The sequence below is a fragment of the Xenopus laevis genome, chromosome 1L, assembly GCF_017654675.1.
Source record: "Xenopus laevis strain J_2021 chromosome 1L, Xenopus_laevis_v10.1, whole genome shotgun sequence".
NCBI lineage: Eukaryota > Metazoa > Chordata > Amphibia > Anura > Pipidae > Xenopus > Xenopus laevis.
The window spans coordinates 164342268-164357557 of record NC_054371.1 but is presented as its reverse complement, the minus strand read 5'-3'; the positions used below and the strand labels follow the sequence as shown (position 1 = coordinate 164357557).

General features: G+C 40.3%; 1 protein-coding gene and 1 non-coding gene across 3 annotated transcripts; one reads left to right on the top strand and one right to left on the bottom strand.

Moving 5' to 3' along the window:
- Positions 1–1952: 1952 nt before the first annotated feature.
- hsd11b1l.2.L (hydroxysteroid (11-beta) dehydrogenase 1-like, gene 2 L homeolog) lies at positions 1953–9093 on the bottom strand. Of its 2 annotated transcripts, none has more exons than XM_041590664.1 (6): positions 8496–8669; positions 8252–8382; positions 7324–7435; positions 5276–5464; positions 4909–5052; positions 1953–3545 (listed from the first exon to the last, which is right to left on the bottom strand). In XM_041590664.1, the coding sequence occupies exons 2-6, from the start codon at positions 8300–8302 to the stop codon at positions 3331–3333; spliced, it is 711 nt and encodes a 236-aa protein (XP_041446598.1). In that variant the 5' UTR covers positions 8303–8382; positions 8496–8669; the 3' UTR covers positions 1953–3330.
- Positions 9094–13736: 4643 nt separating this feature from the next.
- Positions 13737–13877, top strand: LOC121396336. Its single transcript, XR_005962988.1, has one exon. It is a non-coding gene; the product is annotated as a U4 spliceosomal RNA (small nuclear RNA).
- The last annotated feature ends 1413 nt before the right edge of the window (positions 13878–15290 follow it).

The following is a 15290-nucleotide window of genomic DNA, read 5'->3' as shown; positions in this document are numbered from 1 at the left end:
GGTGGGGCTTGTGGTGGGTGCAGCCAGGGGGCCCAGGAAATTTTGTCGTATGGGGCCCTGCGATTTCTGATGGCGGTCCTGCCTACGTGCCTGGGCCAAGTCCATGTGTTGTCTATAACAGATGAAGGATATCTCTGCTTCAAAAACCTTTCTGTCATTGTCGAGATTTCCAGTTCCCTTTCAAATGGTAACTCCACAAAAACATGACTTAAGCTTTTTGAAAAGTAAACATAATTTCAAGCAACTTTGAAATATACATCATTTAAAAAATATGCAGACTTTTCAAGATTTTTAATGGTTTCTGACAGTTCCCTAAGCCTAGCTGCCTGACTACTGTTACTTTGTATCAACAGCCAGCTGTCCTCAGCCTGTATCCTCCAAACCCCACAATTCCCGGCACATTAGTAATGTGTGGGTCAGAAAAACCCGCACCCGCCTATCAGCTTCCTTTAATAGACCTGCACTGCTCACCCCCGCTGATGACATCACAAAAGGGGTGGAGTGCGAGGTCAGGCTGAAACCCGCCGACCTGTGGATCCTGCGGGTATTGGATCGGCCCCCACATCACTACTGTACATGTGATTTCAATAAGGAAAGGAACATCATAGTGCAATGCATTATGGGTTATGTAGTTCCTGCATGCTGTCTATAAGCTGTGGAGTAGTTGTTACAATTTGTAACATCAGTATTTAGTCCCTCCTTCCCTGTCAGGATTTCAAATAATACAGAAAGAGAAGAACTGTTAAACAGCTGGATTTCAGCATAGAAAAGGGCATTTATTCATACTTTTTGAAGAAAAAATTAACTGTGATGATATATCAGGGGTTTCTGTGTTATGTGGGCCTCTTTATCAAATTTTGGTTTGGAAGCCAGCAGTGCCAGACCAAGCTAACTGGGTCACCCTAGGCAACCCAGCCAGCCACTGCGCTCCCCTCTGTGCTGGTGCGCTTGCGCGCGCTCCACTCTGTGTGCGCACACATGCGCAGAGCGATGAAGGGGAGGGGAAAAACCGAAAAGGTGAGCTCGGCAAGGGAGAGGGAGGGCAGGGGAGAGAGAGGGGAAAAAGCCGGAGGGGAGGGGGAGAGAGCTGGTAGGGAATGGAGAGGGAGAGCGAACATGGACTAGGGGTAGGCAGAAGACTGGTACCTGCCCAGCGTCCCCCTTTCAGGGCACCCTAGGCAGGTGCCTCTTCTGCCTACCCCTAGTTCCGGCCCTGGAAGCCAGATTTTCACTTTAAATATTTTGGATAAGGACTGTCAAGTCTCAGCAATGTATTGATGTCTGTTGTTTTGCAGTAAATTGTGTAACCCAGTAGCCCTCACGTCTACTCACATGAACTGTCATATTCCTTATTGAAAGACAATTGTGGATAGCCCAACAAGTCCACCAAATTGTTATGGGAACTTTGCCACACCATAAAGATGCCACCTAAGTCCTGAGATCACTCTGAGGAAAAGATTGTTCTTCAATATTGGCAACAATCGACTGGCATAAGATTGTGTGACTTAATTGAAGTTTTCATCTCTCTGATAAAAGAACTGATTCTTATTATGGTTTAATACAAAGGTCAAACACTCTAGTAAAAATGGTGTCCCTCCTTGTCAAGTATTCCTTTTACCTAAATTCATAGGGGTAACTTGTACAATGAGCCAATGCCCAGTGTAACTAACCAAATGTCATCATCTTGGATCCCAACCTCCATTAATTGTTCAAAAAAAATGTCCAGTATCTTGTACATAATTTGGCAAACCATACACTAAATGCTTGAAAATGCAAATCCACTTATTGTGCTAATGGATATGTAATAGCATTGACCTTTGGTCAATAAGGAGGATCAATTACACAGACTGTTGGGAACTTTTACCCCTGATGACAACAGCCAGCTGTTATTCAAATCAACTTTTTTTCAATATTAAAAATAAAAATAAACATCAAAGAATTACACACTGATCTGTCATATAAATTCTATTTATTGCTGAGGAATAATCACTTTAAATGCAGTGATTGACTGCATTTATTTCTAGCTGTTATTGACATGTATAGCAAATAAACAGCCTTGCACATACATGAGCAGGTTAAAACCAGGCCTCCAACTATACAATGAGTTTTAAAGGAAGAATAATACAGCTGTAGGACCTGTTACACAGGCTTTGGACCTGGGGTCTTCCGTATAACATATCTTTTCTGTAATTCGGATCTTCATACCTTAAGTCTACTAGAAAATCATGTAAACCCAATAGGCTGGTTTTGCTTCCAATCAGGATTAATGTTGTAGTTCAAGAGAGTCGTAGGTTTCATATTCTTAAACAGTTTGACTTCATGTAAGCTTGTGCACTTACTGAGGGTGAAGAAGGGAATCGAAGACCAATTTCACAACTTTGCATGACCTGCTAAAGGAATGTTATTTCCAGTGGTGTAACTAGAGTGAGCCGGACCCCCCTGCAAAAAAATCTTCAGAGGGGCCCAGCTCCCTCCTATGCCAACTTGCACTCTTCTTTTACATTTGAATGTGGCTCGTGAGTACAAAAAAAGGTTGGGGGCCCCTGCTCTAAGGGGGAGTGTGTTACCCCAATTCCAATGAGGTTGGGTAGTAACCCCAAAAATTAAGGCCCATGGCATATGAGATGTTTGCTTCTGAAGGTGAGAAGTGCCTGTCACCAGCTCCAGCTTTATGTCTATAGACATAAATGTTAAGTTTCAGTTGCAAAACACTTTAATGGTTGTCTTTTATTTTATTTGCCTGATATATGAGATATGTGATCTACTGAGCAAGTATTTAATGTATTACAGGAATAATAACTGCTGCCCATGGAGTCATTGTTATGCCCTTCAGCTGGCAGGGGAAGCTGGGAGTTGAAGCTCATTTAGACCTGGAGAGTTGTACATTATTTTTTAATAATAATTGTGTGTCTCATATATTCCAATTGCACTGTGCCCTGCCAACATAGTATGTCAGTAAGGATTCTAATGCTATTCACATAACTCCTTGCTGGGGAGACTAAGCCTAAAATCTACACGTGTTCTTTAGGAATTATAGTGTACTAAACAGAAAATGTTAGAAAAGTATTCTACAAACAGATAGGACAATACTGCTTAAAAAGACAGGAACAATTACTGATTGGTAGGGATGCAAATTAGGGGTGGGGAGGGAAATCAAGTGACTTTTTGTCACAAAACAAGGAAGTACATTTTTTTCCCCTTCCTTGCATATGCAAATTAGGGTTCGGATTTGGTTCGGTATTCGGCCGAATCCTTCACAAAGGTTTCGGGGGTTCGGCCGAATCCAAAATAGTGGATTTGGTGCATCCCTACTGATTGGTTTGTGACTCTTCATTGGATGTTTTCTAAGATGTAGCATTTATCAAGTATTTTTGCCACCAAGCCCGGAAACCAGTCTCTCAGTAAAACGAATGGCTTAATGCCCCAGTAAGGATAAAAAATTTCCGGTTGTTGTAGGACAGCTGCTGTGACCACTTCACGTGCACAGTCTTCTTTTGATGAAGCTGTCATGGACACTTTATTTCCAACCTTCTTTACTGCATTTTCTAAGAAAAACAATACATGTAACATTAGATTTGTTTTTAACGTTATATTCTATCTCCAAAACAAGCTGAAAGATTTCTAGCTGTTGAAATACAACCTCTAAGTGCAAGCTGGTCATCCCTATTGTTTGGTTTAGAGTTTTGTGGGGGTGTTTAATTTACAGTTCTGTTGTAAGGTGGTAGCTTTAAGATCCCTTTTTTTCCAACCAGAAATTCTGGACTTTTAGTTTTGAGAGATTAACTGCGATCTCTGAACTAGCAATGCAGCACCACTTGAACTGATCTGAGTACCCAGAGCAGCTCAGTTCAGGTTACATTGTCTAATGCAATTAGAATTTTAAAGACCCCAGTACCAAGGCTGTCTCCGCAGTATGTTGGATCTATGGCAGATGTTAAAAGAGTAGTTTCCCATTAAAGGGATTCTGTTTTTTATTTCTAAATTACACTGTTTACATTGCAGATCATTCATTCTATCATATCAAATTTTATTCCTGAAAAATTAGGTGTAATTTTTTTAGTTGTAATAGACAGTTGTGTAGACAGCCATCTGAGGTCATTTTGCCTGGTCATGTGCTTTCAGAAAGAGCCAGTACATCACTATGGAACTGCTTTCTGACAGGCTATTGTTTCTCCTACTCAATTTAACCGAAGGCGTCGCAGTGGGACCGGGATTTTTACTGTAGATCTACCAGGGAGCTGTTATCTTGTTTCAGGGAGCTGCTATCTGGTTACCTTCCCATTGTTCTGTTGTTAGGCTACTAGGGGGTAGGAAGGGGTGATACCACTCAATCTTGCAGTACAGCAGTAAAGAGTGACTGAAGTTTATCAGAGCACAAGGCACATGACTGGGGGCACATAAGAAACTGAAAACATGTCTAGTCCCATATCAGATTTCAATTAAATATAAAATAAATAAGTTCTTTTGAACAATGGATTTCAGTTTAGAAGTCTACTGGAGGGGAACTATTAACTGATGCATTTTGAAAAAAAAAAAAAACATGTTTTCCCATGACAGTATCCTTTTAAAGTATTTACATATTTTGTTTTGCAACTCTCAGGCTTTACATTTAAATTACTATCTGGTTACTTTGGTTTAGATAACATATCAGCCAGGCAAGCAATTAAAAATAAGTAATATAAATAACAATAAAATAAAAACCATAAAGATTTTGTTACCGGGTCTAGTGACCTGAACAACCAGACAACATTTTCAGCTGCAGGTTGGAAAATGGAACATATACAAATGCTAATAATCAAAATCAAAATCAAGACAGATTTTTTGATAAAAGCTGTTTTTAATGTAACATAGAGACATGGAGCTCTTGCCATGAAGTGTCTGCAATTCCACTCTGGGAATGAAGCATACCTGTATCAATGTATCCAAGAACAGCCACAGTCACAGACATTTTGCTATTCTGAAGAGCAAATTCTCTGCGGAGAGAGCTGTAGAACCCTTCCAGGGCAAATTTGGATGCACAATAGCTGGTAGTGAAAGGAGCCCCAATGCGACCTAATAAACAATATAGGATATTTACAATATAGGATATTTACAATATAGGATATTTTAAAACAAATTACTAAATTGCAGCTCCATGAGCTTTTTGTAATATGTTTAAACAGATGGTCACATTATGTGACAATATTATAAAGAAAGTGCTGGCAGGTATACAAGTATACCGCTACATGCATATTATGGTGGAAAGTGGAAAATGACACATGTCAATAGAAATTACCACTCATTGAGGATATGACAACAATGCTTCCTTGTGATTCCTGCAGGGCGCTCAGTGCAGAAGAAGTAAGCTGGACATAGCTAAGGAAGTTCACAGTAGTAGATCCTACAACTGGATCCATGTCACCTTTGAAAAATCCAAATCCTCCAGATCCACCAATGTGATTCAGAACCAAGTAATCCAAGCCTCCTAGCAGAAATAAATAGACTGGGATTTAACTGGATGACCTGCGCTTTCTTACGTAAATACCACCACACTCCTCACACAAACAATAATAGGGACTCAGTACTTTTAAATAAATTTTAAAATATGAATGTTACGAAAATCAATATCTGCCTGATGATTTACAATTTATACACTCCTGGCTCTGTCTCTTGAAACAATGTTCCAAGCCAGCACAAACAATGTTGCAAGCCAGCACTAAAGCTAATTTAAGGCCTAGAGGAAAACTGTCAGCTTTACATTGTCTTAAAGGAGAAGGAAACCCCCTAGGCCGAAAATCCCTCCCCCCTCCCCTGTGTTGCCCCCCTCCCTCCTGCCCCCTGACCTACCTGTCCCCCCAGGCAAATGCCCCTAACTTGTGACTCACCCCTCTGCGCAGGTCCTGTCCACGGAGTTCACAGGTGCCATCTTCTCTTGATCGGTCTTCTTCCTGCTTTGACAGGTGTTTTTGGCGCATGCGCAGTAGGAGCATTTACTGGCACAGATCTACTGTGCATGCACTGAAAGTCACAAAGTTTTCCGATTTCACTTTGTGACTTTCGGCACATGCACAGTAGATCCGTACCGGTAAATGCTCCTACTGCACATGTACCAAAATATGCCGATTAATCTAGGAAGAAGACCACCCGGGACAAGATGGCGCCTGTGAACTCCATGGACAGGACCTGAGTAACAAGCTAGGGGCGTTTGCCTGGGGGGACAGGTAGGCATGGGGGGGCAACATAGGGGAGGGGGAGAGTTTTTTTGCACCTAGGGGGTTTCCTTCTCCTTTGAAGAATATATAAACTCTTTAAAAAACTGAATGTAAAATTGTTCAGGTTGCTTTTCTAATGGTGGCCATAGACATAACAATTACGATCTTTCTTGGAAAAGATCTTTTCAAGAAAGATTGTTCGTTTCAATACACATGTGTAGAGCTGAATTGTCAGATATACAAGTAGAAACAATACAATTCTACCTGTATCTGACGATTCAGCACTGACAATGGCTGATGTTTGGGTGCCTGATCGACGAGCCGACCGATATCCAAGTCTTCTGCCGATATTGGTCGGCTCCTTTCCCACCATATCCGCACCAATTATCGTACGAAAATTAGTTTTGTACAATATTATCTGTGCGTCAATGGCCACCTTGTACTTTTGCAACTGACTTTTTTTTTCGGTTTCATTAACTGCCAATATAATGAACAGTGTCACCTGTTGGTCAGTTCCTGTAACTGTACAGTCAAAGAGATATCCCTTCAGAAGGAAAACAGACATGTTCTGATGTTGCTCTGCTGTGGAAAGAAGCCTCAAATTGCCTTTTGCCATGTCCTTCCTGGGCAGAGGAACATCAGAACCCTTCTCTGTTTTTCTTCTGAAGGGATATCTTTTTGACTGTACAGTTACAGGAACTGCCCCACTGGTGGTGCTATTGTAACAAAAAAAATCTGAAACTGAAAAAAAATGAAATAATCAATGAAAAATTGAAAATTGCAGGAAACACATCCTGAGCTATTTGTAAATTCAGTTTTTAAGACTTATTTATCCTTTAAGAGTCAGACCCATAAAAAACAAAAAAAAAAACAAACTGCCCCCACCAGCCCACTACATAAAGACTTTCTATGGCATTTGCCAGCAGCCCCTCTGGCATTTGCCAGAACCCACAGATTACGAGTCCGGGCCTGCTTTGAACATCTGAAACACATTATATATATATATATATATATATATATATACACAGTATATACAGTATATATGTATGTATATTAAAAAGCTGCTTAGAATGATACGGCTTTTTATACTTAGGTGAAGGTTCCCCTTAAGATAGTAGTTGCCTCTTCTTACCAAGCTTGACCACTGCTTCTTGGGCCACAGACTGTGCTGATTCCAAGTTTCCCATATCAGAGGCCACATAGTGTGCAGAGGCAGCTCCTAACTTCATACATTGGCTTGCCACCTGGAAAACAATCAGCATAATTTATTATAAAGTGGCAGCAAGTGATAAGATGAGAAACAGGGAGAGTGAATTGTTGTCTTTTGAGTTCAGAGCTGAGATGTAGTAAGGGGTTTCCTTGTTAAGGTAACTGAATGTCAGTGATATTTTATAATTTAAAACATCAAATCTAATCTGATGGAAAATAAGGATAGAAAGGATTTACACAGTGAATCAGCTGATATGGGACAGTGATTTTAGTGGATGAGCTTACAGGTAGCATTTAGAAGAGACTGGTGGTTGGCAGAGTGGAATGCCTGTAGGAAGTAAGTTGCAGGTGAGAGGACTGTAAGTATAGGAGGTAAAAGCACAAGCAAAAATTACTCAAAGGCAGCAAACCTTTGTGACTGAATAAATGGCGATATTATTAACTTATCTTGTTAAAATTAACTTTGTGCCTTTAAAAGAGAGATAGCAGAAAGAAAATTCCCATTTATTGGGGCTCACTGCTCTACACTACTATATACTGAATGTATATTTTACTTTAATGACCAATTTGTAGTTTGTGCCATCACTTTAAATAAAAGTCCTATAATAAAGTTTTGAGCTCTGTAATATCAGCTTTTCTATATTTTGCTGAAGTTTTTTAGGGATGGATTTTTGAAGTCTTTCATTTTTAAACATTTGGATTATTTGGATAAAACTGAGTCTATGGGAGACTGCCTTTCCATAATTCAGACCTTTCTGGATAACAGATCCCCTACTTGTATAAGAATATATTAGTGTTGAGATTAATTTAAAGAGGTATATGGCAGTGGTATATAGCTGCAAATTACTTACTTCTTGCAACTGCTGAAGTCTTCTAGCTGTGATCATTATATGTGCCCCCATCCGAGCAAATTCATAAGCGATCTGCTCTCCAAGGCCAGTGCTGGATCCTGTTATTAGTACACGCTTCCCACGAACTGATTCTGCAGGTGCAAAATACATATGGGCTCACCGACCAATACCAACGCAAAGTGTTAAAATGGTTGCAAAAACAAAGTAGCATTGACAGTATTCATAAAGGTACTTGCCATCATACCTGCTCCTAGGAATTTGCACCAAGCAAGTATTTAGAGAGGGTTTTAGGAGTTATTGCTAGCCATCATGCTGTCACTTATCTTCATAGACAATACTTGAATTTTCAGACCCATGTATGCATATTTATCCAGGGAATTCAACCATTCAACCATTCAGGAGAGTAAGAATAAATACACCAAACGTTATAGCTGTTGCACCAAAAAGGACCCTGTATGTGTGTGTGTATTTGGGGGAGAAGAGGGCTCCTGATTGGTTTCTCAACAGAAAAGCGGGGGTCCATATTTCTGTGAGTCCAGAAACTCTACAGTTGCAGTTTCACTCAAAGTTTGAGGCCTTTTGAAATGCACAACAATGGCACTTTGCTTTGTGCATTTCATGTCTGTGCAAGGCCAAGGAAACACATACTGTAACATAAGCAGCCACTGGAGGTTAATAAATCTGTAGATTAGTATGCAAGTGGTTATGTGTGAAAAGAAATGTATCTTACCTTTGTTCATGGACTCAGTGCGAAAGAAGTAATAAGCAATGTACCCAACACACAGAGACAGAAGCAGTAATATTACCCCAGCCATGGTGCCTATGAGAAGAATAGCAAATGCACACCCTGGCTTTCAGCCTGGGCTAAAGTATTTCTGGCTCATATCAACTTTTGCCCATCCTGCTGCTGCTCCTCCTCCCACCTTTTTGATGCAAGAAATTATATAGCAATCAGGTTTCAACTAACCTGATTGCTATAAAAATTCCTGCATCGAAAAGGTGGGAGGAGGAGCAGCAGGATGGGCAAAAGCTGGTATGAGCCAGAAATACTTTACCTTGTTTTCCGGCACTCTGCCTACAAGTTAGCAATGTGAATGTATGTGCATTTTTGTTTTGTATCATTCTCACTAAAATGTGTGCCCTCTCATTCAAATATATCAATAAACTGAAAAAGAAATATTCTCAGGAGAAAAAAAAGAATGGAGACAAATGCACAAGGCGGGACCAAAAAAGAAGGGGTGACCATTAAACTCATAAAATTCTACAGGGATTATGGGGAAAGGAATAAGGGATAATAATGAAAAAAGCAGCGGAACAGAAAAATAACTTCTACTTTTTAGCCAGAAATTAACACTGCAGTATATTTTGGCCCAAATACCAAAATGTGCTTTATAAGGCATCTTTACAAAGGTAATGCATGGAGCACAGTGCACTTTTCCATGCAAATCTACACTTTTCAATGCCAGCAACAATAGGGTTGAAAGTTAATAACTCTATATAGACCGGTTAACCGCTGGTATTGCTCCCTTTGAGAAAAGAGGTATACATTGCTACTTCATGGTAACAATACTTTTGACTCAGTTTTATTCATTATTTAATATTTTAATTTAAGTTGATTCACTTTTGATGTTTATATTTTCCTATTTATATATATATATATATATATGCAATATAGTGAATAACTGGAAACAATTGGACAGGCTAGATCAGTGATCCCCAACCAGTAGCTCGTGAGCAACATGTTGCTCTCCAACCACTTGGATGTTGCTCTAAGTGTCCTCAAAGCAGGTGCTTATTTTTAAATTCCAGGATTGGAAGCAAGTTTTAATTGCAGAAAAACAAAGTATAGTGCCAAATAGAGTCTCCTGTAGGCTGCCAGTTTACATAGAGGCTACGAAATAGCCAATTGTAGCCCTTATTTGGCACCCCAAGGTACTTGTGTTACTTGTGTTACTTGTGTTGCTCCCCAACTCTTTTTACATTTGAATATGGCTCATGGGTAAAAAAAGGTTGGGGACCCCTGGGCTAGATGAATCAAAGCTAATTGCTGATATGGCGGGTGACTGACCGGTGCTGTGTTTGTGCTGAAGTACCATTGCGTTTTCATGTGATCTTCTAAAAGAAATGCATGTCAAAAAAATGACACATAATAAAGACTTGTGTAATGCTCTTTAAAACTGGTTTTCTTTGATTATAGTTGTACTGGTTTTTTTTTTATATTGTTATAATCTGTTTACATAGTTTCCAAGGTCTATGAACTCAAGTTTATAAAGGTAAACCTGCCTGTTTCAGACTACAGGGTGCGGCACAGACATAAACATCACAGCTTTTTAGTGGTCATGAACTAGCAGTGGAGGGCCTCAACTTTGGCTTCTGTATATGTATGTATGTATGTATGTATGTATGTATGTATGTATGTATGCAAGTATAACATTATCTGAAAAGCACTGTAAGGAACTGCAGCGAAGTACAATATATACACTGTACATAATAGAAAAGTACACACAGGGGCGCCGCCAATGAGGCGAGCTGAGCCGCTCGCCTCAGGCGGCAGCGCCTGAAAGGATTCCAGGGGCGGCAAAAAGCCGCTCCTGCACCTTTAAGAGCCGAATTTCCGGTTTTTGAACCGGAAATTCGGCTGTACTATTGCGAGAGAGCGCAATTGCGTTCTCCGCAATAGTGTTTCTGCCTCCCCTCCTGACGCGTAAGTTGGTGAGGGGGGGGCGGCATTGCAGGAGCTGCCTCAGGCGGCTCCTTAGTCATAATCGCCGCTGAGTACACACAGAGAGGAAAAATAACATAACAAATAAAATTTACATTATTTAATGTTTACATGATTTTGTAGTAGACTTAAGGTGTGAAGATCCAAATTATGGAAAGATCCATTATCAGGAAAACCCCAGGTCCCAAGCATTCTGGATAACAGGTCCCATACCTGTGTGTGTGTCTATATATATATATATATATATATATATATATATATATATATATATTGAGAAGTCAGCTCCTCCTCAGCACACATCAGCAGTTACATGGCAGCAGCTATATAACACACATTTAGGGGGTTATTTATGAAAGGTCGAGTTTGTCAGATTTGTCAGGTTTTTTGCAATCAGAATGAAAAACTTGAATACTCGATTTGATTGAGTTATCGGTGAAAAAAAGCTTGAATAGCTTGAATTTTGAATTTGCACAAGTGCAAATGTGTTATAAAATTAGCCCCAGTAGCTGCCAGTAAATTAGAACTACAGCCTGCCACTCCATTTGTGGGGTTGGGGTTCTAAATTCCAAAAACAAATTAAAATCCTTCAAATGGGTTGTTCACCTTTGAGTTAACTTTTAGTATAATGTAAAGAGTGATCTACTGGCATTTTTTAATTGGTTTTTATGTTTTATTATTTGAGGTTTAGATTTTTATTCAGCAGCTCTCCAGTTTGCAATTTCAGCAATCTGGTTGCCAGGATCCAAAGTCCCCTAGCAATCATGCCTTGATTTGAATAAGAGACTGGAATATGAATAGGACAGGGCCTGAATAGAAAGAGGATTAATACAAAAAAGTAGCAAACACATTTGTAGCCTTACAGAGCATTGGTGTTTTAGATGGGATCAGCAACCCCCTTTTGAAAGTTGGTAAGAACCAGAAGAACAAGGCAAATAATTCAGAAACTTAATGAAATAAAAAATGAAGACTAATTGGAAAGTTGCTTAGATTTGGCCATTCTATAACATACTAAAGGTTAACTCAAAGGTGAACAACCTCTTTAAAGTATCATCCTTCAACTACTGTGTCTAATTGTCAGAAAGATCTCTACTGGATCTAATGCTAGAGGAAGGCCAAGAGTGTGCTAAGCTGCCCTAGACCGGTGCTTTGTAATTCACTTGGATTGAACTGTTAGCGCCTCTGTGTACTTTAAATCATACCTGCCAACTGCCCCATTTTGAGTGGGACAGTCCCACTTTTGACAGCTCAACCCACAGTCCCGGATTTGTACTGATATGTCCCGAGTTTCTCTTTCATCTACTGCACTGAACAGCCAGAAAAGTTTTTAATTTAATTGGTTCTTGGCAGAGAGCATAAAATAGATACTTAAAAGACCAGTCACATCAAATTTTTATTAAAAAAAAATTTGTTAGTATAGATTGAAAAAAAAAATCACCAAAACAAATTAAACTTTAAAATCCCAAAGTCTTTATTAAGAAATAACTTACCAAATCTCTGCTATCAGAAAGCGATCTGGCGATCCATTGTGCGGCGATCGATTTCTCCTCCCTGCGCTCCTTATAGGAGAAATTGAGCGCCGCAAGATGGATCATCGCTGAGTCGCCTTTTCTGAAGAGGAGCGCAAGCTTGGGTTGCCACCTTTTCAGAAAAAAAATATACTGGCCTTCCTATATATTTTATATTTTTTTCCTATTAATAACATTGGGATCAACCATCATTTTTACCGGCCAGGCCAGTAAAATACGGGCCAGGTGGCAACCCTAGTTTCGGTAAGTTATTTCTTAATAAAGAGCTTGCGATTTTAAAGATTCATTTGTATTGGTGTTTTTTTTTGATCTATACAAACAAATTTAAAAAAAAAAAAAAAAATCCGGTTACTGGTCCTTTAAAATGGGCATGGTAATTAGGGGGGTAATTAGGGGGTGTGGTCACAAAATGGGCGTGGTCAAATGCTTTTTGTCCCTCTGTTCTGAACTGTTGAGAGGTATGTTTAAATGGCAAGGAGGCCTATTTGGAAAGTCAGCTTAGTCTCTCCTAAGGTCTTCTGAGATGAACATCCAGTCCATACTATTGTGTCTGGGTTATGACTCATGCAGGAATAGGCTGCTAATTAATTAATAACAAAGGGATTGTGTGTAGTGACTGGGCTTAATGGAAGCCAGCCGAGTAAGTGTAATCGAGCAGTAACTAGTGCAACACTAAACTTGTCGGTAGGGGGCAGTAAAGGAAAACCTAAACCAAACATGAAGTCATATCAATCGCACAAAACCGCCTGAATTTTTTTATCCCTTGAGCTATACCTATTGCATTTTTTATTTGAATTCATGTTAAATAGACTTCGAATTCAATACAGTTAGTTAAATTGATTCCTGTGACGTTTTATCCGTCCAGACGAAAGATGGAGCCGTAACCTGGACTGGAACGTCAGAGACGGCGGAAAGCAGCAAGACATTAGAGCTCAAATTGTGCAGGTAATAGGCGGAGGTATAACAGGCAGGGAGCATAGCCACGCCTACTATAAGGCGTTACTGCTGTGTAATCTGCATATAGTACCCAGCATGCATGTTGCGAAATCGAATCGTTTTACCCTTTTTAGAAATTTAAATGTAATTATTCTTATAAATGAGTTAAGATAAATAGGGAATATAATGGAGAGGTGAGAAGAACAGGAAAAGGCAGCGCTTAGAAATCATTCAGCGCTTCTCTCTCCAACTGTATCTACATGCTGACAGGCCCTGGTGGCCCATTCACATTTACTTAGTCAGCTTTGCGCAGTGGCAGTATCGTAGCCAATGAGGTTTATCCGAGGCGCGATTATTGCTAATTGAAAACTTTTCCCAATACCCCGCCGTGACGGCTTGAAATATAGCCGGCACTGGCAATTTTTGACAGTCTCTGCGGAGACTGAACTTTCTGGTAAAATTAAGAATTAAATATTGTTTGAATACTTGAAGTTGATTATGCGAAATTCAGTTTTTTGTTCTCACCTTGACTCATGCAGCGTCACCCCTGACTGCTGGATTAAGTTTCGAAAGCAGTGGGTGGGATATTTTTGTTTTCTATTTTTGTACAGGAACCTAACGTCTCTCTCTCCCCCAGGGCTGGCAATAGGTAGAAGAGGCACATACCTCATATGTTGCCTATGATCACCGTACTTCCCAACTGTCCTGTTTTTTGCTGGACAGTCCCGATTTTGAGAGCTTAACCCGCAGTCCCAGATTGTAACTGAAATGTCCTGACTTTCTCTTTGATCCCCTGCACTGAAATGCCAGAAAAGGTACAAAGTTTCTAAAACATAATTAAACTAGAGGCTCCTGGCAGCTGCATTTAGATACATTTGTAACAGTTTAAGATAAGCAAAGATACAATTGTAACTAATTACGATAAGCAGGTCTCTTGGCAGTACTGAGGGCAATTCACCTACATTAGCAAAACTGTAATAACACATAAAAGACCTGAAATGTGGTCAAACGTTCCATAGCCTGACAAATTTTGTAAAATAGATGTGGTATTTAGGGGCGCTCATGCGCATGGGGGAGGTGGAGGAGGGGTGATGAGGCCACCTGGGTTGCCTAGGGCATCTGGCCAGATTGGCCCTGCACTACTGTCCTCTAAAACTATGGCTGTACTAACATCACCAATAAATATAGATAAGATCCCCCCAATATTACAATGAGAGATGATTCACCTTCACCCTTACCTTCAGGTGAAGGTGGGCCCATCGTTCCTGGTTGCCTTTAGTGCCTTTTGGCCTGGAGCATCTGGATTTTAGAGCCCATGCTATTTTAGTAGGACTCACTGGGGCACCCGCACTTTGCACAGTAACATCAAAAAATGAAAGTGTTTTAAAGGAATAAAAATATAAATGCTCTATTTCCTTCAGAAACACTACTGTTGTTTATATAAAGAAGCCGCTGTGTAGCCATGGGAGCAGCCATTCAATGGAGAATAGGCTCAGGTTACACAGCAGATAACAGATAAGCTCTGTTATCCACTATTTAGGGTAGGGACACACTGGGCGATTTGGGGAGATTTAGTCGCCTGGCGACTAATTGCCGCGACTTTCCACGACCAATCTTCCCCGAATGCCTCCCCTCGCTCTGCGCCTGGCTAAAATGAAAAATCGCCTGCGCTAATCACACGCGGCGATTCGTTTTCCGAAGTCGCCCGGAGTTTCCTCGTGAGACAACTTCGGGCGACTTCGGAAAACGAATCGCCGTGTGTGATTAGCGCCGGCGACTTTTCATTTTATCCAGGCGCAGAGTGAGGGGAGGCATTCCGGAAGAAAAGTCGCTGCGATTAGTCCCCAGGCGTCTA